Raw genomic sequence first — 26,133 nt, 5'->3', positions numbered from 1 at the left:
TGCCCGGGGACGGGGAGGGGGGCGCGGTGGCGTCCGACCTCCAGGCGGGGGGCAGAGCCGTCGGCCCAACCCTCTCCTCCGGAGGTCCGTGCGCCTGGCCGTCCCTCGCCGCTGCCATCCTCACCTAGGCAGCGAGGAAAAGAAGGACGCCACCCCCTCCCCCCCGGAAACGCCGCCGGCAGACCCTCCCGGAGAAGCCGTCGGGGGCGGACGGTTCCCAGCGCCCCCCAAGCCAAGCAGAAGGAGGAAGAGGAGGAGGAGGAGGAAAAGGGTTGCACCGTCCATTCCGGTGAGTCGGGGCGCCTGGGTCCCCCTGGACTTTGGGGAAGGGGCTGGCATTAAAAAGGGCAGTAGCGGGGAGGCGGAAGGGACAGCCAGGACTCCTGGGTTCCTTGAGAGAGGCTTTAGGGCGATGGCAGAGGCAGGGCACTCTCCTCCTGGGCTTTCTCCCCGAGGAGGGCATCGCAGGTGCATGCGGACAGCAGGTGATAAAAAAAAAATCAGCAGTAAAATCATCTCTCTCGCTCTTCTTTCTTTCACACACGCCGCCAGCTGGGCTCCTGTCCCTTTAAACAGGGCAAAAACTCAACAGGTCAAGCCCCGTCTCCCAACTGCATCTTTAGCGACGGAACTGCTCCACCTGCTGCTGCGTTTCTGCTAGTTGCCTGCTCCTAAAATTTTGCTATTTTGTTCCACCCGCCCCCGGCAAGGAACTCAGGAGGACTTGAATGCTCCTCCCTCCATTGCCCCTCCCTCGATTTTTTTTTAAATATTTGTTTAGATTTATATCCACCTTCCCACTCCCCCACCCCACCCGGAGGTGCTCAATATATCACACTTATCTCTCCCAACAACCCTGTGAGGTGGGCTAGGATGAGAGACAGTGACTGGGCCAAAGTCACCCAGTGAACCTCATGGCTGAGCAGACATTTGAACAATCCTGACTTCCCAAATCTTAGTCCAGTAGTCGCTAACCATTACACAGCATTGGCCTTACAACGACAACCCAGTGAGGTAGATTAGTTTATTAAGCGTTGCATTTTTAAGCCTACATTTTTTTTCTGAGAATCTCAGGGTGGCATCCATGACTCCTCCCCCCCCCCATTTTATCTACAAAACAACCCTGTGAGGTAGGTGACAGGTGAGGCTGAAATTTACTGCCCCAAGGTCACAATGAAAGAGTCATGGCTGTGTTGGGATTTGAACTCAGGTGTCCCTGGTCCCCACTCTTGCTGATATCCAACTTTGCATCCCTAGGCCCAGGCACTCTTGTTGAAGAGGTCTGTTGCTGGCTTCTCTAGATCCTAGTTGGAGATTTCTTCATCACTTACTTATCTTCCTTATTTTCCTGTTTCCCCCTCTTCTGAATATCCATGGGGCCTACCTCAGATTTGGGATTACTGTATACCTGCAAGGACTCCAAAGATGACACTCCTGGCTTCTGAACGATCCATGCTGATCCGAAGCAAATTCCGCTCCGGTAAGTAGGATCTGAGTGGGCCTTTAGGGTTTTGTTTTTTTTTTTACTCTTTTGTGCATGCATGTTGGTGCTATTAAATTTTTAAAATAGACTTTTTGCAGGGTGGTGATTGTGGCAGGCAAAGACAGGGACCTCAATGCCTACTGTTTCACCTTCCATTTATTTTATTTTTAAATCATTCTCTTCAGAACCCTCATGAGATATCCTACTATGTAAGGGACAGGCTGTGGCTCAAGGAGTATGTCATCTGCCTTGCATGCAGAAGGTCCCAGGTTCCATTCCCAGCCCCTCCAGATGGCAGCTGTGAGAGACAAGCCTGCCTGAAACCCTGCAGAGCTCCTGCCAGTCAGAGCTGACAGTGCTGAGCTAGGTGGACCAAAGTTCTGACTAAGCACAAGGCACCTTCCTGTCCTCTTAAGAGAACAGCCCACGCTGCATTTTGTTGCTTGGGGTTATAAAAATAAATAAATCAAGGCAAGACACATTCTACAAGCAAGGTCATGCAAGTTCCCATGTGTGCGTAAATCATAGGTGTTCGGTGTAGTTTTACTGCTGCTTCTACATTTTCTGCTGCAGTTTTCAAGACAGTTTGAATATCATTTTATGTTTTCGTTATCCTGTAAGCTCCTTTGGGGGGGGGGATCAACATAAGATATATAAGATATATATATATTTTCTTATATATACATAAGAAAATAAATGATGCAGATGGATAGAGTTGGAAACAGATTTGCTTATGGTTTTCCCAGCTTCTGCTAGTTGCAGGAAAGGTCAATAAGCTAAGCAAAGTCTCTGACCTGCACAGGAGACCTTGCTGGTGGTGAATTATGCCCCAAGGGACAGATGTGTCAGCACCATTTGAATGGCAATGCCCATCAACTTTGGGGAGGCTCAGCCCCCTCAAATATTTTATGGGGGACGGACGGACGGACAAATAGGATCTTGGTTCCTATGACTGATTGCATTTATATCCCGCCTTTTTCCCCCCTCCTCATTTCATCCCCACAACAACCCTGTGAGGTAGGTTAGGCTGACAGAGAGTGGCCCAAGGTCACCCAGGGAGCTTCATGACTGTGTGGGGATATAAATGCTAGTATTTCAGGTCCTAGTCCAACACTTAAACCACTGCACTGGCTCACCGCACTGCATTGTGTGAAGCCACAACATAGGCCCAGTTCTCCAAATCTTAACTTGAGCCAGGTTTTCGTGGTCAGGTCTTGCTCTAGGAGCAAGTAAAGAGGAGTTGTCTATAGGCGTGTGCAGAGTGCTTTCCTTTTGCCCCTTTGTAACAACAGTTCACCACTCCACTAGTCAGGGGACTGAATTAAGGTTGGAGGGTGTCACCTCCCTCCAAAATAAACCTTTCAGGGCCCCATCAGTGGGGATTTTAATGGAACACATCTCAGCTACGTTTCTGCGAGGCTGAAACAATCTCTGAAGTCAATGTGGTTGATGATATTCTCGATTCCTACGTCACCACACAGGTGCACAATGTGGGCCTTATACCAAAAGTTGCCAGCAAGCCACCTTCATATGCCAGTGTCTCTCCTGTGACACCAGCGAAAGGTCTCAGTAAATGTCCCCTCAGAAATTCATAGCCCATGAGATACTGTTTGCTCTTCCTGTTCAGTTACTGTTCAGATACTTATTTGTGAATACATCTTCAGGCTTTGAATGGTTGTTCATGTAGATTTGCGCACCAGCCCTGATTCTGAATATTTCTGGATTACCTTCAAATCTAAAGTTTTTTTTTTTTAAAAAAAGGAATGCATTTAAGGTTTTCCCCTGCCCAGCCAATAAATGTGTCACTTTACCACTTGCTTGACCAGGCTGGGCAATGGGAAGCACTGTGCAGCACAGAGCAACCCCTCACAGAGCTACAATTCCCAGTACCCATAACAAACTACATTTCCCAGGATTATCTGAGGAAAATCATTTGCTTTAAATGTATGGTGTGTGACAGCCATATGAGTTGTAAGGCCCAGGGTCATGCTCTTCCTCACAACCACTTGTCACTTTTCCATTCTGTTGGTACCTCATAACCTAACCCTTGCGTCCAGCAGCCATTTTGTTCAGGCCCAGCCAGTCTAAGTAATCAGTCAACCTGCCTGTGGCATCATAGGCATTCCTCAGTGGCAACCATGGTGTTTTTCTCAGCCTCACATGTTTCTTTCCTGTTACAAACCACCCTTTTCATAATTTCTCCACACATATAGTTCCCGCTGGTGCAATGCTTATGGACATACGAAAATCAGCATTGCTTTTGATTGGTAGGTTTGCTAAAGCTTTTGCAGGGACCATTTTTAATCAAGGAGGGCCCACTGAGCATTCAGGGACACTGGCCCTTCACCAGCAGGTCCTAGGGTAGGTTACAACAATTTAGAATTAGAAGCAGTTAAAAACAGAGTACAGTCACAGGAATAATGTGTGACAACTTCTTTTAAAAAAAGATTTTATCAAAGATTTTCTTGAATTACAAAAGTACACACAATGCCTCAGTTTTCCGTTCATAGAATCTTTTCTGCAGATGTGTTATATTCAATCTGAGACGCTAATATTATAGACAGTATAAGGTTGGGGAAGAAGAGAAGCAGGGAAAGAGAAGGCTGGGGTAGTAAACTTTCGTTCTTTTACACAGTATATGTGCAGTGGCAGCTTTTGTTTCTTAACATGTAAATTATCCTGCTTCCTCCAGTTTCTCAAAAAGGTTATTGCAGTGAAGCACTGATGCAAAAATGTGTTTTACATTCAGCCAGTGTACAGTATTGATTACAGGCAACAACCGTTTTATGCGCATTCAATATGTGCGTGACTACACACGCAAACATCACACTGAACCCGGAAGTCACTAGAAAAGGGGCAAAACTGGCCCTAAAACAGCCCCCAGGATGCTTTAAGTACAGTTTGTGTAGTGTATGCAGGTTCTCATATTGAGGGCCTGGAACTGGCTACAGTTCCCCAAAGCGGTGAAACACTAAACACCCCCAGGTCTTGCCCCTCATGTTGAGTATTTGCACACCCTTCAACATTTCTCCAAAGAAAATAGGCACATCCTATTCCATAATAATGATAATAGTAACAATACTCTGGGTGGCAACACATATAAAAACATAGTAAAACTATATAGATGTCTTCTAAATGTTGTATCATCTCCTTGGCTCTGAGGTCACATAACTCCATACCCTCCAACATTTCTCCGATGAAAATAGGAACATCCTAAGGAAAAGCGGGACCTGCAATCAAATCAAAAACTGGGACGGCTTCTGTAAATTTGGGGTGTCCTTGGAAAATAGGGACACTTGGGGGGTCTTTACTTGGTGGTGGGTTCCCCACAAGTAGTCCTTGCAGCCATCTACTGGCCTGGGAGTTTGGGGCATCTTGTGTTTCCAGCCTTTTAAATAAATAGCAAATGGCGTCACCCCAGCTGTTGCTGACAACGGGACAAATGCCCAGGCAGGAGAGAAGCGGGCACAGGAATAGAAACGCTTGCAGCAGTCCCACCCTCCAAAGGTATGACGTGCCTGCTGTTTGACGGCAGAGCAAGGGGAGGGCTCGCCCCCTCAGCCATATCCCTTTGGTGCTCTTCCTTGGACAAGGTTATCCTTCCCAGAGATTTCCCCTGTGCAGCAGCGTTTGAATTTCTATGGGCTTATATACATGGTTTTTGTTTTGCTTGTTTTTAAAGGGCCCTGAAAACTGCTTCTGTTCCAAGGTCAGGGATGGCAAGACTCATTTAAGTTTCCAGTGCATTTGGACTTATTTTATAATTGTTCCTCTGTGCTGGTGACCTGCACCCCACTCCGACAATCCCCATACAGAGCTACAATTATCAGAGTGGTTTAACAGTCAATCCCTCTTCACAGGGAGTTTTGGGAACTGTAGATCTGTGAGGGGAATAGGGGCCTCCCAATAACTTATCAGCACCCATTACAAACTACAGCTCCCATAATTCTTTGGGGGGGGGGGTGCGGGGATTCTTCGCTGGAGCTTCCCGCGTGCAGGACAAGGTCAACTGCACACGGGATACCAGTTGCTGGGGGATCTGTGGCCAGCGCCTCACGTGCGTCCTTGCACGGGCACCGGCCAAGCCTGCGGACGGGACGGCCGGTAATTCCGGAGCCCAGCTCACACCGCGCCGTGAAGAAAGTTGTCCGCCAGGCTGAATCTGAAGGATGCGTGAGTCGTTCGGATGAATGAGTGCCTCGTAGATGTATCTGCAAGCACTTGCGACCTCCTAAGTTGTTCCCAAAAGTAAAGTACTCAAATAAAGGGCGGCCAAAACTTCGGCCAAATAATGTGCTAATAAACGGTAAAAAAATTAACCTAAATGAAATGAAGACAGACAACCATGCTTTGCTTTCTTTGGATGGCTTTGGCTGACCCGCGTGGGCTGTTTCTTCTCTCTGTACCTTGCCACGCAACTTTCTCTCTGGGCTTGTCCGCTCTAAGACCATCTAAGCCCTTTACCGAAATATCTTCCGCGATCTAACCCTCTCTACCTCCTGCGCGTTCTTCTAAACCAACCAACCCACGTTCTAACCTGACCGTTCTTTTACTCCGACTATCTGCCCAACACGGGGAGCCGCAGCCTTTTATTGACAACGAACAGACAACGTCATGATCAATACTTTTACCAATCAGAACACTGTTGCTGCCCTTGAAAAGGGGCGGGAAGCAGATTAACTGACCATTAACAAGTTTAAACCTTAGAGCCAAAAAGTCTTAGCGGAGGGATCTCAGCGGCAAGACGCCCACTGGATCCTACTTTCACTTTCACTTTAACTCGGAAGTATACATTAAATAGTGCACATAATTGACATTTAAACAGGTACAAATGATCACAGGTGCAAACGCACCCACGGAGTGTATTCCCACAGGTGGGGCCATGATTGTTTAAGGTGATATGACATGTGTGGTGTGAATGTGGTCCAGGTCTGGCTTACTTGATTCACTTTCCATTTCAAATTGCCATGGCTCCCCTCCCTTCCCAGTGGGAGCTGCAGTTTTCTAAGTGTGCTGAGAATTCTGTTGGACATCCCAACTTCCTGGCCTCCTTCGAGAATTAAAATGCTAAGGATTTTGGGTGGAGAAAGGGGCAGATTTATTACCAGTTAAATTAATTGACACTTGATGCATAGGACATAGCACTAAAGCAGGGGTGGGGAAACTTGGGTCTAGGGGTCAAATGTGGCCCTCCAGGCCTCTCACCTGGCCTTCAGGACTGTCTCCAGGCCACACCCCCTTTCCCCAGGCCACACCCCTCACTGCCCTCGCTTTGCATCCTTCTCAAATGTTTTCCCCTGGTTGGAACATGTCCTTGAACAATGCCTCTTGCTTGGCTGTATGGAGAGGGGTGTATGAAACCAGCCTACTGTACCCAGGCAAAATTCGCATTTCTTTCTCCACCTACTTTGCTCCTGGTCCTGCCCACCACTTTGCATGTGGTCCCCGGAAGGTTGCCCAGAAGCAAATGTGACCGTTGGACTGAAGAATATTCCCTACACCTGCTTTAAAGGGTGTCAAGGAGCCTCCCAATTCTACCTGGCTCCCTGTGATGTGGGAGACACTTAGAGAATTCTCAACATCCTTGCAAAAATTATAATTCCCAGGTTCCTAGCCACCCTGCGTTTGTGCAGGGTATGTGAGAGAGCATGCCAGTTAGACAAGATTGTCATACAGTTATGCCTTCCATGTTTCCTTGATGGGTGCCTTTTGATTCACTTCCTTGTAATTATTATTATTACCCTCATCAAACATTTAGATTCCACATGATGCCCGGAAAAATATTTTGGCCTGTGCCTTGTCAAACTGCCATGGTTAAGGATTTGCCCCATCGCTCATTCAATTGCCCTTTGTAAATGGACACGACTAGATAACAAATGGATAACCCAGATACTGGAAAACATTAACTCTGTTATGCTAAGGGGCACCCACCCACTGTTGGGAGTAAAAGAGACAGAGTTAACCAAGGAGGTTGCAGATTTGTTCTTGTCCTTGTCCAAATCCTATCTGGCTCTTCCTCGTTCGTTCCTCCTCCATGAATGTACAGAATCGCCTCGCCATTCCGTTCCATCTTGAGCATGTTGTTTCCACTGGGAACCAAACGGGTTCGTCATTGGATCACCCCATCACATTTTGTTTCTGCCAAGGGGATGCACTTGATCCCTGGGAATCTATTCTGTATGGTGGGAAAGTCCACCTGTTGTCTTGCTTGGCAGACCAAATAGCTGGCCCTTCTACACTTGATATCATAGATGACCTCGTATTGCAGTTCTTTTACACCAATCCCCTGTCATGTTTCTCCCATGGCATATGGGAACAAAGAAACATTATGTGCATACATCGTTCCACAGCTTTTTATGTACGAGTTAATGTTGTCATACTACATCAACTAATGTTGTCAACCAACCATAGATATAGCAGATTTCTACACCACACTATATGGCATATATCCACAGGAGGTTTCAGTGCTGAGTTGTAAATTTCTCCTTTAGCTTTCATTTTGCCGTTTATTGACAAGTAATTATGAATTTATTCCGTTAAGGCAGACCTTTCTTCTGATGCTGGGATTTGCCTCCAGAAGGGCTGGATGTAGTCATTTGTTGGTCAAACAAGATGTAATTCCCAGTTTTTCATATTCTTTGTTTGTTTAAATGGAGGCTTCCGGGCAATACTCAATTTGCATCCATTTCATTTTTATATATTCATTTCCAGGCCAGTTTTGTGTAACCCCCCCCCCCCGTTTAACTTCCCCTTCCAGTTCCACAGTATAAATTACCAAGTATCATACAGCAGTCAGTAAAAGCTTGATGCATTTTGTTCCCAGTTTGTTTTATTGAAAAGCAATTCCAGAGAAAATGGTGTTGCCTTACCTTGCCTCACTCCTTTGCAAACCTGGATGCATCCTGGGTTCTTGAATAGGGTGAACTCTCCAATCCAGTTTCCCTCGATTTCTTCAAGTCAACAGACATCTCGCCCAGTCTCATACAGTGCACTGTGGACAGTCTTGAGTTCCCCAGAATCAAATGTGGCGCCACCTCCCTGCCTTCCTTCAGACCCCTCCTCAAAATATACGGTACCTGTCCACAGGGGTTTCACTTTTCTCCTTAGTCTCAACTGCAGCACCCACATTTTTCCATCCCTGCCCTCATATCCTCATATCTCCCATTGTAAGTTTCGTTTCTTGGGGCCAGCGATCTGTCTGTTTTTGCCTGTGTAACATCATGTACACTGTGATGCAGTATACATAAATACTGACTGTGCTAGCACCAGGATTTGGGGGGCTATGGGCATGACACCCTCACTGGTGGCCCCTAATCTGGAAGAGGTGGGAGATAAGAAAATCATCTGGCTGCATCTGATCTTATTGGATATTCTCTGGAAATTGTAGCAGTGCTGGGGCGGCGAGCCTTCTGCTGCTCTTTGGGCCCCAGCAAATGCCCAGCCTTGCCACTCACTGGAGCAAGCCCTGAATAAGTAACAGTTGTCAAAGGTAAAGCAAAGTAGCACCCAATATTTCAGTTGGTTGCTGGACTGAACATCTGAGACTCCAGAGCATCTTGATCCTTGCTGGTTTGCATGTTTGAAACCAGATTAAGACCATGAAAGACCTTAATTCTATGGTGTAATCTGTTTTAGTTATTTCTGCTTAACATGTATTCATTAGCTTGCTTTTATTTGTCACTTTAAAATCTCAAATCATGAAGAGTGCAGACTCCTTTCCCTTCACTTCAGGGGTGGATAATTGCACGCGTCTTTTGTGCACACTCAGAAAAAAAGCCCATCCTCATTTGTTTCCCAAGGGCTCCCTCCTGCCCTTGTAATGGTTGTGCTGTGCATATGCACTTTTCTGCACTGCCCCCCCCTGGGAGCTATAGTTCTCAGCATCAGCTGCGGAGGAGAGCTGCTGGTAATCACAAAAAGTTGTTAAGGGTTTAACTGAGAGGAAGTAGGCTGACAGCAAAGAAATGTTCTGCATGCGCCTGCAAAGCTGCAGGCTTTAGTTGGTGGCAGTGGTGGCAGTAGTAGTTATTATTTACTTTGGTTTTTAGGCTGCTCATCCACATGGACTGGCCAAAGCAGCTCACAACAAGATGAGAGCAGGGGGTGCGTATCAAAGCACAACCACAGTGAACCATTCATTTCTAAAGATAACACAGCAATTGCAACAACAGTTCGTATGAATACTGATCTTGGGATTTACAAACCCCTGAGAAATCTAACTGCGCATTCTGAGCCAGAGAAGAACTTTCAGGGGAATCCGTGCTAGATCCATAATGCAGCTGAGCAGCAGGAGCTGGGCAAATAGGCCTGTTCACATTTGCACCATACATTTAAAGCTCTGTGATCCTACTTTAAACAGCAGCCACGGATCCCCACCCCCTCCAACAAATTTCTAGGTGCTTTAGTTTGTTAAGAGTAGTTACAGGTGGGTAGCCGTGTTGGTCTGCCATAGTTGAAACAAAATAGAAAATTCTTTCCAGTAGCACCTTAGAGACCAACTGAGTTTGTTCTTGGTATGAGCTTTCGTGTGCATGCACACTTCTTCAGATATTTGCTACTGGAAAGAATTTTCTATTTTGTTAAGAGTAGTGAGAGTTGTTAGCTCTGGGCGGTGAATAGGAATCTCCAAACAACTCTCAGCCCAAGTGATTACAAACTTTGTCAACATTAGTAATCTGGAGTTATATATCAATTATTGTCTTCATTTTAGCTTTGTGGTGGGAGGGTGGGTGGCGCCGAATGATTTAAGAGTTGAATTTTTCACTGCTTTTTTATTGCTTGTTGGCTGAGACAAATAAAGTCATTACCATTATTCATATATTGTCACCTCCCTTGCAGTTCTGCAGCTGCGCATGGAACACCGGCGGTCCCAAGAACAGCTCTCCAAACGCCACTTACTCCCAGGTGAGCCCCTCCCTTGCACCTCTTTGCAAAGAGTGAAGGGAGTCACATTGCAAAGAGGATTTCTGCATGGATGAAGGAGTGGGTGGGTGCTAAGGAAAGAAGAGCTGGTCTTCTAACCTTGAGATAAGGTTCTGTTTCTTTATGGACTAGCAACAAAAGAATGGCAGGCCAAAATCAACAGGTAGGGCAGTTTCTTCTAGAGTTTGCTAACACGCTCCCCTTTATCAACCCTCCAGCGCTCAACAAACCCCTTGCAAGTTTCTCGCAGCCCAATGGGACCCAGGGCCAGAACAGGGTGAGTACCAGCTGGGCTCAAGGCTTTGAACAATGTGTGGGAAGCAGCACTACGAGGGTCCGATGGGACTCTGCTCCACTGCTCACTGACTCTTATTAAGCACCCACCTCCCAGCGAGAAGCAACTTCTTTTTGCAGGAAGCAAGAAGCCACTGCTCTGGGTACACCTGAGTGAGGTGTGCAAGCAGGAACGTGGTCCAGACGAAACTTTCAAATGCAAAAAAAAACCCACCCCACCACCATTTATTGTAAAATAAAAAGACATTAAAATATATTAATCACAGTGCAGTATATGACTAATTCGTGCACGGCAACAGAGGCATATCTAAAATGGCAGGTGCTTTTTATTTTATTTACTGCATTTATATCCCTCCACTGGAGGAGGAGAGCCACTACTAGTGGTCACTTTGCTCAGGCCTGGAGACAGCCCAGCCCCAGACAGAGAGGTGTGTGAGAGAGAGGTGTGTGAGAGAGAGCAGAAGCAATGGAAGGCAGGCATTTTGGACCTTTATTAAAAAAAAAAAAGACATTTTGTAGGGGGGCAGATTTTTGTTATTTTAGTCCCGCAAGCTGCAGCAATCAAAATTCCCTCTTCTGTGCATTGGCCGTGGGCATGCATAGCTGAAAAATTAAATGTGGATCTCACGTTGCAGGGTTGCAATTCAAGTAGGGTCTTCCTGGGTGTGAAAAAAGTCGGAAGGCATAACTCTGACTGACAGTGGTTCTCCAGAGCCTAAGTGAGCGAAAGATGCCTCCTAGCTCTTCTACCTGAGCACCTGGCTAAGGATGCTAAAGTTTCCTCTGCTTCTTTCTCCTCAGGCCAATGAGATTGCCAAGCTGAAAGTCTCGCCCCGGCCCCACAAGACCAGCACTGCTAAGGGCCAGCTGTCAGAAGGTAAGGAGCCACTTCTGCCTAGGAGGCATTTGGTTTGGCTTACATTTTAATGAGAGCCTCCCTAATTCACCAAAATGCAGCTATTGTTTGAAATTCACACACACACACACACACACACACACCATTTCATTTGTATGCCACCTTTCCATAAATCAAACCATGCTCAAGGCAGCTCACAACATGAAAAACACACATAATTACAACAAAAATAGTCATAAACAATAAGTAAGACATCAAAAAATACACAACCATATCGAACACTTTCCACATAAATTACTGTATAATCAGGTCTAAAATAAAGATACAAAAAATTAGTATCAAATAACAGCAAGAACAACCCCTAAGCAATACTGCAGCTCAAGAATCTGTTCTGCAGCCTCAACTTTCGTAGCTGGAGTCCGTCCTGGCCCTGCCCTCCCAGGCCTGGTGGGAAAGGTCTGCAGGGCAAGAAGCAGGCCTTCCAGGACTCACAGCACTTCTCTGAATTTTGTGGTGCAGGTCGCTGGCCAAAAGGAGCAGATAAACTGCATATCATTAGGAGGAAAGTATGTGCAAAAACACACAAATTAGCGAAAAAGAATGTACAAGGATTACATTAGGGGAAATTGTTTGCAAAACATTAGGCAAAATAGCATTTAAAAATACACACATTAGGAGAAATGTGCATATGATTTTTGTGTGGACTTCTATTATGAAAAAAATCACAAATTGATGTGGAAATAAGGCAAATGGACCTTGGATTTCCAATTGGATTTCCAGGTCACTACATCCCTCAAACATAGTTTGCGGAGTTTGCTCCAGGAATATCAGGCTGGCTCATTTTGGGAGGTAGGATTCTGGACTGCAGGGTCCTCTTGTCTGATCCCACAAGCCTGCTCTTCTGATAGTTGCTCTGCTTCCTGTAATCTCTCACTGCAGTGTCTCCGGGGGACCCTTCTGAGCTGCAGGACAAAAAGGCTCGCCTGGCTGAAGACCTGAGTGAGAAGATCCTACACCGCCCTGGACCACTTGAGCTGGTGAAGAAAAACATCCTTTCCTTGGATCCAGGTATCAAGGATGCTGTGGCAGGTAAGGACTTGATTTGGCATTCACCTTACTGGGGAATCCTCCTGTCCCATGGAGTGGAAACGGGGAATCCTGCCCTGGAGAGAGGAGGGATCCAGTGGCTGCTTATGGAAGGGCAGGCTCTAATGGAAAGTACTTGGACTCTGGTACAATCCCAGCAGGAGGGATTGTAACAGGGTAGAGCAAATCCCAGTGAGGGCTAGGGAGCTGAATTTGGAAAAGTGAGCTTGGATCCTGCCTCTGTCCCAAGCTTGGCACGCAGTCGTTCTCATCTGCAAAATGGGGATATTGGCAGCACGAGGTTGTTATGAGAAGAAACGTGATGGAAATTGGGGGAGCGTTTTGCAAAAGGTTTGCAAAAGGGCTGCCTAATTGGGACTAGCCAATGCCGATTGGCTCCTTGGATGGAATGTGTGCAGAGCAGGGTTCCAATTGCTGCTCTGTTAGCACCCATCAAATCACCCTCCCTCCCTCCTCAGGCAATGCATCAGCCAAACGAGTGTGGTTGGGGGCGAGGGCCAGGCTGCAAGGATAAACAAACAAGCTCTACCCAGTCACAGTTCTCAGTTGCCTTCCGGCTGGTGGATGGTGAGCTATGGTGAGCTTCCGCAGCAAGGAGCCTTTTGTATACATGGGGACTCGCCTTCTAGAACTCTTGGTTTTTCAGGGTTCTAAAATATATGGGAAGACTGTGTCAACAGGCTCCCTGCTGCAGATAGCCACCTTCCACAAGTTTGAAGGTGATGAAGACAGTGGTGTGTTTGTGTGTGTGTGTGTGTTTGTTTGTTTGTGTGTGTTTGCTTGTCTGCCCCCCTGCCCCTCCCCCCCATCCTCCGGTCACATGTTTAGGATTAAGGCCAGAACTGGGTGTCCTTGCACTTGGGCAAATGACATAGAACAGGCCCCTAAGTCATCCCTGGATTTTACAGTGTGAAAAACTAACAATGGTGTGAAAATTATGTGAGAAACAATAACAGTTGTTTCTTCCACCCTGCTATAATAATGCCGCCCCTTCTTTCTCTCACTCGAAACGTCTGCAGATGCAACTCTCGCTGCTCCTGATTCCTTCACCTTTGAGGAAGATCTCAGTAGTTCTTCTTCTTCCTCCTCCTCCTCCTCCTCCCCGTGCTTTGCACTGTCTCCTGGAAGTGCCCATGGGAACCCTTCCACCGCAGCAGCAGCCTTTCAGGTAAGCAACTGCGTAGAACTCACCTGTACATGCTGAAGTGACATGAGATGAAAGGGGAACAGAGGATAAGAACAGGGCGCTTGGTGCATACTCCTGGAAATGTAACGTTTTCTAGGTGTCCAGCTTTCCCTCTCAGTATTAAATATCTGATTCTCACGTCTGAGCATTGCTTAAAGTGGGCACTGCATCTTTGAAAGGGAGGAGAAAGGAGGGGAGACCAGAATAAGTTGACTCCAGCCCCATCTGCACTATACGTTTAAAGCAATACCATGCTACTGCAAAGAGTCACAACTTCCCCCAAAGAATTCTGGGAACTGTAGTTGGTTAAGTGTGCTGAGAACTGTTAGAAATCCCCAATTCGTTAAGAACACCCCTTGATACCCACACCTTCCTTGGCTTTATGGTCCAGCTCCACACAGAAATACATCGGACAAACTGGGTTGTCAAAAAAGCCTAGTGAATTCGCAAGAGATCTGGAGTGATCTTAAAGGTTTCGTTCATGAGTTTATCTCCAAGTACAGTCATACCTCGTGTTACATTTACTTCACGTTGTGGCTTTTCAGGTTACCAACGCGGCAAACGTACATGCAGAAGCGCTCTATCGCGCTTTGTGCACACGCAGTAGTGGTGCTCTACTTATGGACTTTTCGGGGTGCAAACGGCACCCCGAAACGGATCGCGTTCGTAAGTAGAGGTACCACTGTACATGCACTCCGAAATATGAAGGGTCGTAAATATTGGAAAAACAAAGTTGTAAAATCAACCAACCAATCAAAATAATCTATAGTATCTCTCTTTCCAAGTAAGTAAAATAAATATATAGTGTTACCTCGTTTTACGGACTTAATCCATTCAAGAGGTCCGTTATTAAACCAAAACCGTTCTTAAACCGAGGCACACTTTCCCTAATGAGGCCTCCCACCGCTGGTGCCCTTCCACCGTTCAGATTCCAGATTCTTAGACCGAGGTAAAGTTCTCAAACCAAGACACTATTTCCGGTTTTGCAGAGTTCGTAAACCAAATCATTCTTAAACCGGACTGTTCTTAAACCGAGGTACCACTGTATATGTCAGTGGTGGCGAACCTTTTAGAGACCGCGTGCCCAAACTGTAAACCAAAACCCGCTTATTTATTACAAAGTGCCCAAACTTGTTGAGCTTTTTTGGGGGAGCTTCTGGAGGAAGTGCAAGGAGATGAGACCGCCGCCACTCCCGTCGCCCAAGAGGGAAACATGAGCACAACGGCCGGGGCAAAAAAAAAACGGATTGGAAAGCCTTTTTTCGGGAGACCAAACAGGCGGACAAACAAACGCACGCCTCCGCCTCGCCAAGGGAGCGGGGAGGAGCCAGTCACCCGAGGCGCCCGGGAAGCCTCGTAAAGGAGCCGGGAGCGGAGGGAGGGCGCGGGCGGACGCCGCTCGAAGGAGATGAAGACGCAGCAGCGGCTCTCCTTTTGAAGGGGCTTCGGGCCCCGCACCTGCTGCTGCCCCTGAAGAAGCGGAGGGTCCTCGTTCCCTCAGAGGACTTGAGGCAGCGGCAGCGACTTCTCCCAGCCGTCCCAGGAAAGCGCCGCCGGCGAAGGCGTGGAGAGGCTGTTGCGCGCGCGCCTCCTTCGTCGTCTTCCCCCTCACTCACTCAGCCCTTGCATAAGGCGACGACCTCTGGCTGCCAGCGTCGACTCCGCCCCTTCACCCGAGGCGGCAGCGGGAGCGCGAGCTGCCCGCCCTCGCCTCCCATCCCGGAAGCACTGGAAGGGCGCGCAGAGCCCCGCGCCGCTCCAGTGCCACGCCCCTCATCCCCCGCTTGCCCACCCCCCTCCTGAGGGGCGGCAAGCGCGGGAGGGAGGCAGCGGAGAGACGGCACGTCGGGGGCGCCGGAGGGATGGCTGCACCACAGCGGCCATGTCAAGACCTGGGCCGATGGTGCGCGTGCCAGCAGTGAGGGCTCTGCGTGCCAGTTCTGGCACGCGTGCCATAGGTTCGCCACCACTGGTATATGTGGTTGTGCTGCCCTCTACAGGGCATGTTTGAATATTGCAGAACGTAAGAATCACAATGAGTGAATTGTGAGGTGTTGGCTCCTTTTCCCTTTTCCAGGACACAATAATACCACCACCACCCCCTGCCAAAAAAAATTATGCAAAGCAGGACTAATCAGTAGTTAACGTAACTACACCTGCTGCCAGTCTGCTGCTCTTGCGGTGGGGGGAGTTTCAGGTTAGAGTTGACACTTTCAGTACCTCGATTTCCACTCCCAACAAACCCATACATGTGCGACCTACCGAGGCCTAAACTGGCAAGGATGGAAGGACAGAATCCTGTACCCCAAGAGTCATTTCTGATTCACTTAGAGGCCAAAACCTTTGACACCATCATCGGCTTTCCCCAGCTTCACACAGGACACACACACTCCCAAATTATTCCTGGTTCTAGAGAGGGTTGGGGGCACTGAGGAGGTCACAAGCCTTTGGAGGCAGAGAGAGAGAGACAGAGAGAGAGACAGAGAGAGAGACAGAGAGAGAGATTGTTCCAGGGCAGCAATTCTGGGTGGGAATGATGACACTGACCTTTGGTTGCAACGTGACTGTTACTACTCCCAGTATTAACAAATAATGCTGCCCGTCTTATCAGAAGACCTTATTCTGAGGTGCTATCTGGGCACTCAGCCCCTCTATCCTTCACACTGCCCAAATCTTGAAGCCAGCACTACCTGTGTGCTGTGCTCCCCCTGCCTCCGCCCCGCCCCAAGATTGCATTCAGCGCAAGACAAGCTTGTTGGATCAGGCCACAGGCCCATCTAGTCCAGCATCCTGTTCTCCTTGCAATGGCTGCCCTGATGCCTGTAGGAAGCCGTCAACTGGGCATGAGCAGCAGCACACTCTGCCCTGTCACTAACCATATCCATGATTTGGGGCTGTCCTCAACTGCTGTTAGATTTCGTAAGTCTTTGTGCACATGCCAAAGAATTCCCCTTCTAGGCTTCAGGACAGAATGTAGGGTTTTAAGGCTGGACGTGGACAGGTATAGTAAACCAGCCCCCCCCCCCCGTCGCCTCCCCAGCTCCCTACCACCTCCTTCAAAGCCCTACCCCACTTTCTGCCCAGAAACATTGCCTCTCGCTGTTCCCACTGCTGCAGGTGACTTCTCCTTGTCAGCTGAAATTATACACAAGAGGGAAAACTGGGGCATGCCTGCTGATGGTTAAGCTGAAAGCTTAACTCTCAGAAGGGAAGGAGGCTTGGCTTTATAGGAAACGAAAGTTTGGGGGCTGCCAGTTTAGAGAAGGGAGTGCAGGAGTTGGGAGCTAGGAGGGTACTTGGGCTCCATTTTCTCCCTCTCCTCCCTGCAGCTGGACCTCCCTCCGATCCTGGATCAGCAGCTGCCTCCTGTGCCGTCATCCACCTCTGAGGCTGAGTTCCCTCCCCAAGGGGGGAGCCCCCTTGCCAAGCCCTCCGTTTCACTCCTCAAGGTAGAGACAATCAAGAGCAGCAACAGGTGGGCGGGGGGGGGGGGGTGAGGGAGGTTGGGGAGGAAGCAGAAGTCCACTGCTCTGTCTTTTATCAGAGAAAAGCGTGAATTGGTGCAGGATGCATTGCAGGCCGAATCCAGATAGCTGCCTATTTTGAACAGAACATGTCCGCTGCTATCTTTATTGCCATTCAGGTGCCCAGCTAAGTCTGCCTTGCGGCTTTTCACTGACCGAAATGGTTTTATTGGCATTTGTGCTGCCGCCATACAAAACCTGTTCTGAGGGTCCATGAATATTTCTGCCTTTTATACATCCCTACTTTAGTTGGGAGGCTAATAAAAAGTGAATCTATATAACCCAATGCAAAAAAACAAACAGGTGGCTGGTTTTCACTCCCTACCTTTGCTCCTGCATAAGGACAGAGTCAGATGTTCTTTTGCGGCAGGGAGGACAGTTGGAGGCTGGCTTCTCCCTCTGCTGCTAACCCGTGTGCTGAAGGCCCAAGAATTTAGACAAGGGGTAGGGACCCAAAGTAGCAGCATTACCTAGCTCTAGAGAGCCCCCTGCTTTAACCACTATGCACCACTGCTCTCTTTCACACACTTTGATGCCTTTCACAGGCCCCATCCAAGGTCCCTGAGACCAGGAAGCCCCCGCGCCCCAAGAAGGCCAAGGAGCCGCGCCCCAAAGTGAAGAAGCTCAAGTACCACCAGTACATGCCGCCCGACCAGAAGGGGGAGCAGGCGCCGGTGCCCATGGATGCGGCCTACGCCCGTGTCCTCCAGCAGCAACAGGTCTTCTTGCAGCTCCAGATCATGAGCCAGCAGCAGCCCACGCCGACATCGCCAGCCACCTTCTGCGTCCGAGCCGTGCACGCTGTTCCAGCCAGGTGAGCTGTTTTGCTTCCGGGAACGCTCTTCCGAGACAAAAGCACACTAGCGAGGCCGGAGAGAAGATTGGGATGGGGAAACCCAGCGTCAACTCCTCTCTTTTATCCCTTTGCCCAGCAGTGCTCCAGAGCAGGTCCTGAGCTTCGCTGGGACGCCTGCGCCACCAAGTGGGCCTCTCCCGCTCCCCTCTCCAGCCACGCCAACCTCCCCTTCGCCGCCCAAACCGGAACTGCTGCCTGCCAACTTGGAGGAGCTAACGGTGAGTTGAGGAAGGAGGACTCCCAGCCATCACACATCGGATTCTGCGTGGACGGAATCCCGCTCTCAGAGATGGTTTCTGCAAGTCGAGCCCAGTTGCAAATAACCACTTCAGCAGTTCTGTTGCGGTGAGAGCCAGGTTTCCAAAGAACCTGGTTAGATGGGAAGATCTAGAGGAGGGGACGTAATCATCAGCACAAGGGGGCAACTTTCTGAGGGCCACATGGCCGAGGTGGGTGGGGCAGAGGCAGCAAGCGGGTAGAGCAATGGGTGTTGCTCCTTTCTTCAGCAGGCTACACACAAAAGCCAGAGGTCTCTTCACATAATCTCACCCCCGAACCCCCCTCCATCCGGCTGACCAAGAGGCACTATCAGAGTGCAAGGACATGGTCCAGCCAGGCAAAAGCTCTTGTTGGGAAGGAGCAGAGCAGGGCCAAAGGGAGGGAACTGCCAAGGGCCAGATGGAGAAGACAGGGGGGGGGCTTTATTTGCCCTGCGCCTGAGGCTCTCCGACTAGGAGGAGGACAGGTCTCCTCCTTTCCCATGAGTTAAGATCTGCATCCAAAACCCTTTCTCTGATTGCCCCCTGCCATCCGAGATAACAACAACAACATTGCTATTCATACCCTGCCTACTCTGGGCGTCTTCCAATACGTATGAAAACATAATGAAATGCCAGACATTAAAAACTTCCCGAAGTGGTGAAGAGGGGGCAAAGGCTATTTCAGTGCTGGTGCCCCAATTATGGACTGGTCCCTGCACTACGGTAGTGATTAGAATTAAGCACCAGGCTAAGACTTTATTTTTCTTTTTAACCCCAAGCCTTCTTTTTCTTTTTTTAGAGCTGTTGTTTCAGTGGTATTTTCCCACTGCTTCCTGCCGATTCTGTTTGTATTTGGTGGTGGTTGCTTTATTTTTATTTATTTATTTTTTGTTAGGAAGCCACTTTAGACTTTAGGACTTAAAAAAAAAAAACCACAAGCAAAAGCCAAGAAATAAAATGGTAGCTGGGGAAAGATAAGAAGGAAGAAAGAAAGAAAGATGGACATCTGGAGTTATGAAGGCAGGGGACTTTGGGGGAGCTTCCATCCTTGAATTATACCCGTTGGTACCGGTAGTTCCTGATCTTCTCAGATGAGACTGCACAGTATGTGCAACTTCATAACCACCCCCTTGAAGGCTGCTGGACAGCCATTCCTTTCACCTGGCAGATTCTTGGTGAGTGGCCCAGGAACTCTCAGAGCTTGGAAGGGGAGACACATTCTCTCCCAACTATTGGCATCTGGTGCCACAGCCAGAGAGGCTGGGAGTAGGTGGAGCTAGAGCCAAGGACAGGCAGAGATAACTAAGTTTTGCCCTCTCCCCCCCCCCATCCTCCTGCTCCTCTTTGCTGAGTTCTGCTGGCTAAGGTCAGTGGGGCAGTGCCCAGTTTCCCCCCAAAAGGGCTGGACTTCTCTGCTTCCAAACAAAAGGAAGACAGAATGGGGCAGAAAGAGAGGAGAGAGAGATCGAGAGAGATCTAAGTTAACTGAGAGCTTGAAGCATCTCTAGGTATTTCTTTGGGTGCTTCTCTCTGGAGATCTAATGTGGTGGGACTTGTAGATCTGCCACCTGGCAAAAGTGTGCATGCTGCACATGCCTTCACTTATCCCACTACTTGATAAACACATGTTAATATTAATATTACCTAGAGCAAGCAGAGCCTGGGTAGCATGCTGTCATGGATCTTTTTATTGCTCAGGGAAGGGAACATGTAACAATAAAACGATCCCCCCCCCCGTCTCTCTCTGTGTGTGTGTGTGTGTGTGTGTGTGTGTTTTAGGGGTTGGCAGTAGGCTGTGTGATTTGCAATGGATCGGCAAGGTTTCCTGACTGCCAGTTGTTTAACAATAGCTGCAACAAATTGACCCCTAGGCCTGCACTCTAAATTATACTGCTGAATAGTGAAAGCGAGGAAGAAAACCAGGAATGGGTTGCCTGCATGGAAGGACTGTGGACTCCGTTCCATTCTGGCATTCAAAACAAATTCCCAGGCTCAGAATTCTTTAATGCTGAATGCCAGTCTTTTGCACCATGCTCCTGTTGGCGGATCTTCGCAGGGTGAGGAAGAGTCCTATAAAAAGCAAAGTAGATCCCACACGCCTGACACTTGACCATTCCTGGTGTCTTGTGTAATATTCTATAGTACCTTTTGTAGGGCAAACCTACACAGGCCAGTTATAATGTTAAAAATGCATTATAAAAATGTGACACCAGAGGGTGCTGAAGAGCAGCAATCCATCGTCAATTGGAAATTTTCTTAAGAGCTATTATTGCTTGTTTTTTATAGCGCTTTTACAATCAGTGTAGATCCAGCCTTAATTTCCTTTGGCCGCTGCTTTGATTCCCAGGTCTCCGAACTCCGCCAGCAGCTCCGGAAGCGGGGCCTCCCTGTTTCTGGCACCAAGCCGGCCCTGCTGGAGCGCCTCAAGCCTTACCAGGTGGCTAGGGCCAAGCCCCCACCTGTCCCGCTCTCCAGCGCCCGCTTGGCACCCTCCGACCTAGAGGAGGAGGCCCAGGCCCTGCGGGAGAAGCAGCGGGTGGCTGAGAGCCTGGCGCTGAAACTCCACCGGGAGCAGAAACACCATGACGATGACCTCCGAGTGGAGCTGGAGATGCACAAACGGATCAAGAACCGCCGCAAGGGAGCACTACCGCCCCACGGCCAGCAGGGGGCACCTCCGCCCTACGTCCCCAAGAGAGAATGCGCCAAGGAGGGAGGAGGCACAGAAGATGGCTTCATGGTGAGCAAACAAGCATTCTCCAGATGATCCAAAAGAGAGTGAGGGGCCGGCGGGGTGGGGAAGTCATTCCTGGGTTGCCTGTGTGAAGGAGGGTATCCCAATGGATTAGAGCAGAGCACTGGGAGAGAGGCCACCTGAGATTTGCAATTCTAGAGGGCTGCTGGGCTATAAGAACCTCCACAGCATTCTGCTTCCCATGGTAGCAAACCAGATGCTCTAGGAAGCAGGAAAAGAGTGCAACAGCCCCTCTTCCCACTGTTGCTGCCCCAGCACCTGGATTCAGGTACATTTGAACATGGAGACTCCATCCTTTTAGGCTGCAACCTTAGGCTTCAGCACGGTTAATAGCCGCGGAACAACCCATGGATTTATCTAATCTACTTTTAAAGTATTTAAGGCCATTACCACATCCCGTGGCAGGGAGTTCCACAAGTTAATTGTGCATTTGTGTGAGTGTGAAGAAGGACTTCCTTTATTTCATCCTGAATCTACTGCCAGTCAGTTTCAGTGGGTGACCCTGAGTTCTAGTATTATGGGAGAGAGAGAGAAACACCTCCTCTCCATAACAGGCATAGTATGCACTTTTGTCATGGCCTCACCCCCCACCGCTGTCATCTGTCCTCTAAATTAAAACCCCCCAAATGTTCTAGAGAATATTACAGCTAGAGAAGCTGATACAGACCTGTGTCCTACGAACTGCATGTTTGTATTTTCCAGGATTAAGATGAACAAACCGGGCTTTTCTTTATCTGCTAGGGGAGTACTGGTTTGCTTGTTTCCCCATTAGCAAAACGGCCACTCCTACAAATAAGTAGGGGTGGCCCTTCTGCTAATGGTGTCTCCTAGCAAGGGGTGGGGGCAAAAACCAAACTGTCTCCCTGTTGCCTCAGATAACTTGTACATTAAAGGTCAACAGCTGGCAGCCCTTAGGCAAAAAAAAATCCTTGCCACAGAGGCACATGTTTGCATGCACCTTTCCTGTGGCAGTGCTTAGTTTGGGGGTTTGTGGGGCATATCACCCAATGAGCTATTAACCAATGAGCATTGGACATTTTAAGAGAAGTCTGCTTTAGCCCTGGTTGGGTTGGTAGCAGAGAGGGCAGAAAACGCTAGACTTTGTATTTCCTCCATTTTCCTGCTGCTAGGTTTTGTGCCCTGCCTCCTGTGAGCCGATTAATTCTGATATGGAGCTGCCCCTTGAAATAACAGCCAGCCCCCCGGACCCAGCCCCAGCAACCCGTTCCCTGGAGGAGGAGCTCCAAGAAGCCATCCAGAAAGCTCAGGTACTGTGGGGGTAAGGAGGCCCAGCTGGGCTTCTCCAACCTCTGCACATGCACCGAGGAACGCTTCTCCTTTTTAATTATAATTATCCCACAAGTCTTGAAAACAAATTTATGGGATGAGCTCCTAGGCCATGTTGAGTTTACCCCTTGCCTGAAAATCATCACTGCTTAGAAGACCCCTGTACAAAAAAAGGACCCTGCCCCAGAGCTGGCTGAATGGCTGGGCTTGGTGAGGGATCCCTTTATAACTCCTCTTCTTTTTCCTTCCCTGTCTGCAGCTGGTGCCAAGCCAATCGATCGAAGATATCCTAGAGGAACCACTGATGTGTTCAGGTGAGGAAATGGCCCCAGTAACCCAGCTTTCTGGTAGGGGGCAGCCATAAACCACAATTTGCTATTGGAGAAGCTCCAAGAATGGAGCCAATGTGGCAATGATACATTTTTTTTTAGAAGACTAGGAATCTGGGGTTCAAAACCTGCTTCAGAATCATATTCTCTGCCCTGGAAATATAACCCCCGAACCCCAGACAGGTGGGGCAGGATTGTTGGTTACTCAATGGTGAGCAGCAGGCATTCTGCACATGCCCAAAGCCATTGTCAGCCACGCCTTCCAGTGCAAAGTCCTGACACAGAAACAGGTTATGCGGCTTAGATCTGAATGAGCTCAGGGTTAGGAGGGCATGTTAGGTGTGCTGCTGTGCCAAGGTAGATCCCGTTTCTCCTCATCTGCTCCAGGTGACCTTCTTCAAGCACCTGCCTTGAACCCAGAAGTCCCTGATCGAGTTGCCCCATCCCCGCAAGAACCGTCACCACCAAAGAAACCGCGGCCCAGCAGCGAACCTCCTTTGGTGACCTCCGCCATCTTTGATTTTCCTGGTCCCTACGACTTCCTCTCGACGGCCTCCTCTTCCTCTGCGTCGCTGGACTCACTGTCCTCTGTTTTCTCCCCTGACTCTCTGGAGATGCCCCCATCTCCCCCAGATGCCTGGCAAGGAAACGGTGCCCGTGCTGGATTTGACCCGGTCGATTGGCTAGAGGCCTTGACCTCGGGCTCAGCATCAGGCCTCGGCTCCACCAGTCCTGTTGGGGGCAGCATCTTCTGCACGGACTTCTTTGATTCAACCGACCTTGGCGTCAACCACATGATAGACTTAATGGTGGAGCAGTGGTAGGTGGGGTGTTAGCAGCCCATTCGGAGACCCCAAGGCCTGGAGGGAAAGGGGGAGAATCCTCTGCGTACCCTGTAAGGCCTTGCCGGCACTGGGTACCACCTTGAATGGGTGAGAATGAGAGAGCAGTTTTAACATCAAGCATTCTCACGGGTGGTCTTGTTTCGGTTCATGGCAAGTCCAGTTGCTCTCTTAGAAGAATTAAGCACCCTGATGTTTGGGTTGTGTCAGCACCAGGCACCTCATCTTCAATGGCCTGACAGTCCCAGAAACCCTTTGCTGTCCTCAGTGATGTCTCTAGCTTGAGATGGATGAAACCAATCTTTGCAAGGACAGTGGTCCAGCCAGCCTGCTGCATCGGGATGGTTCAAGACATCAAGGACCTTTATAAATGTTGGAGATGAATTAAAATGCGTGCCTTTCTGCCATGCCACCGTGAAGCAGTTCTTTAAAAAAAAAAAGGTTTGGAAGGGCACCAGTTTTCAACACCACCTTCCCTGGAACCTGGGTTCTTAACATCTTGAATGAAAGCTTTGGCATATGGGTCACGCTACATTGAACCTTGGATGCCTGCATCGTTTCAACTCCAGAAGCCATTAATAGAACAGGAAGTGCCATGGTCTACCCTCAAAGCATCTTCGAGAGGTCATGTTGGCTCAGTTGAACCATGAGAACAACACCAGCTCTGCACACATCTGTGTGGCCTCATAGATCAAGATGCACACTGGCTTAGGATGAGAAATGCAGGTTCTACCTTGGTGCGAGGAGATACCATCGTTTTATTGAATTAAACAGAGGAAGTGCCAGCTCCGAAACAATTTGGATTGTGCCATCTCAAGCCCCTGACACAATGGGGGAGAAGCTAAGATTTCCTGGGGCTGCCCTGAATGGGCTACACCAGCAGTGGCAACCTCATGTTTTACTGAAAGTGGGGGGGGGGAGAGAGTGGGAGGGAGGAAAACATCTGTGTTGGGGACCGAACCATCTTTTGTGGCCACTCAAAGAGAGATGGGATTGGAAGGGCGAAAAGCAGCTTCAACAGCTCGTGCCATTCTAACCCTTGCTGTCATTCTTACTTGGTGTTGCAAAGTAGAGGGTGCATATGCAGACACAGGGCTCAGGACCACTTCTTTTTTTGGTCTGGGGGTGCGGGGGTGGGAAAGCTCCCAAAGGGAGCTGGATATGGAGGGATCTGTTTTCACAAGGGAGATGATCCTAGTAGCCAAAGGTTGCTGGGACATTTAGGCCAATGGGCTTGTCGCAGGATCCGGGCACAGCTATAGAAACTGCTCATGTGGAAACATCTAAGCAAAGGCTTAATTCTGCTTTAATTTGTAGCCATTCCATCTTTACTGGAATCCCTGAAAATTGTGGTTCTGTGAGACTGGCCCAGGGTATTCTAACAGAGAATTTCCACCGCTCTCACCAAGCTAAGGACTTATTCACACTTCTGTTTTCCCCATGATTTCTAGGCACGGGTCTGAAATCTGTCTTTTCCATCTTGTGGGTTTCCCCAGCAAAGTGCCCTGTTTACTGCCCAATCAGAACAAAGTCAATCTGCTGAAAACCCAATTGGCATTTGTTCCGATTCAGCAGTGAACATCAGGTTTTTACTGGGGAAATTGGCAAGACTAAAGGGGGAAAAAACCCAGACCCTTGCCTAGAAATCATGGGGCAAACAGAAGTGTGAATAATAAGTCCTTAGCTTGGTGAGAGCGATAGAAATTCTCTGTTAGAATACCCTGGTCAGTGTGGATGAGCCCTGTGTTTCTCTGGAGTTTTTGGAAGAAGGTATGACAAGTTAAACTAAAATAATATTGCCAGATGTTTCAAAGCATACATAGGCTATTAGGGTGTGCCTGCTGCAGCTACACTCTCAAACTACAGTCTCTAGACCTACATAAAAACAGGACCCACTCTGTTGACTCACCCCAGTCTTGTCTCACACAAACGACACTCTCTTGAGGACCAAGTGCAGGGGAAATAACTTTTACTGCTTTGAAGCAGAAGGGACTGTGCAGAGTGTTGACTGGCTGGGCACCTGTGACATCATAAGTATAGCTTCCCCTCCCCAGAGCAGCCTTTCAGCCTCAGGTTTTAATGCATGCATACATGCACACATACAGATACTGTATAATTGTATATCTGTCGTAAGAAAAAAAAGACACTGTATATCGGAAGCATGCAGGAGAGGGCCAAAACTGGCAAGAAAATTTGCGTTCCCCATAATTTGAAGAGCAAAGGCAGAGGGAAGCTGAGCTCTCCCCCTGCAGGGGCCAAAGAGTGCCGGGTCCTCTTTTTTATGTATCTCTGTCTGTAACCTCAGAAAAGTTTGCTGCACCAGCCATTTCAGCTGTAAAACACTTTCACTTCTGTACTGTCCACACTGTTGACTTGCCAAGTTGGACTGTACGAAAGTGAAGGCGGTTTGAGAGTGTAGGCATTAAAAAAAA

At 48.7% G+C, this 26,133-nt stretch overlaps 1 protein-coding gene across 1 annotated transcript; it reads left to right on the top strand.

Annotated features, from left to right (window-relative positions):
• On the top strand, window positions 1-26,133 carry LOC117058346 (myocardin-like). Its single transcript, XM_033169472.1, has 14 exons — window positions 1-289; window positions 1,390-1,480; window positions 10,322-10,387; window positions 10,624-10,682; window positions 11,501-11,576; window positions 12,495-12,644; window positions 13,682-13,830; window positions 17,178-17,297; window positions 17,918-18,186; window positions 18,305-18,446; window positions 20,836-21,228; window positions 22,374-22,511; window positions 22,790-22,844; window positions 23,247-26,133. The coding sequence occupies exons 2-14, from the start codon at window positions 1,426-1,428 to the stop codon at window positions 23,681-23,683; spliced, it is 2,109 nt and encodes a 702-aa protein (XP_033025363.1). The 5' UTR covers window positions 1-289; window positions 1,390-1,425; the 3' UTR covers window positions 23,684-26,133.

The sequence above is a fragment of the Lacerta agilis genome, chromosome 14 (genome assembly GCF_009819535.1).
Source record: "Lacerta agilis isolate rLacAgi1 chromosome 14, rLacAgi1.pri, whole genome shotgun sequence".
Classification (NCBI taxonomy): Eukaryota; Metazoa; Chordata; class Lepidosauria; order Squamata; family Lacertidae; genus Lacerta; species Lacerta agilis.
This window is presented reverse-complemented; position numbering and strand designations above follow the sequence as displayed.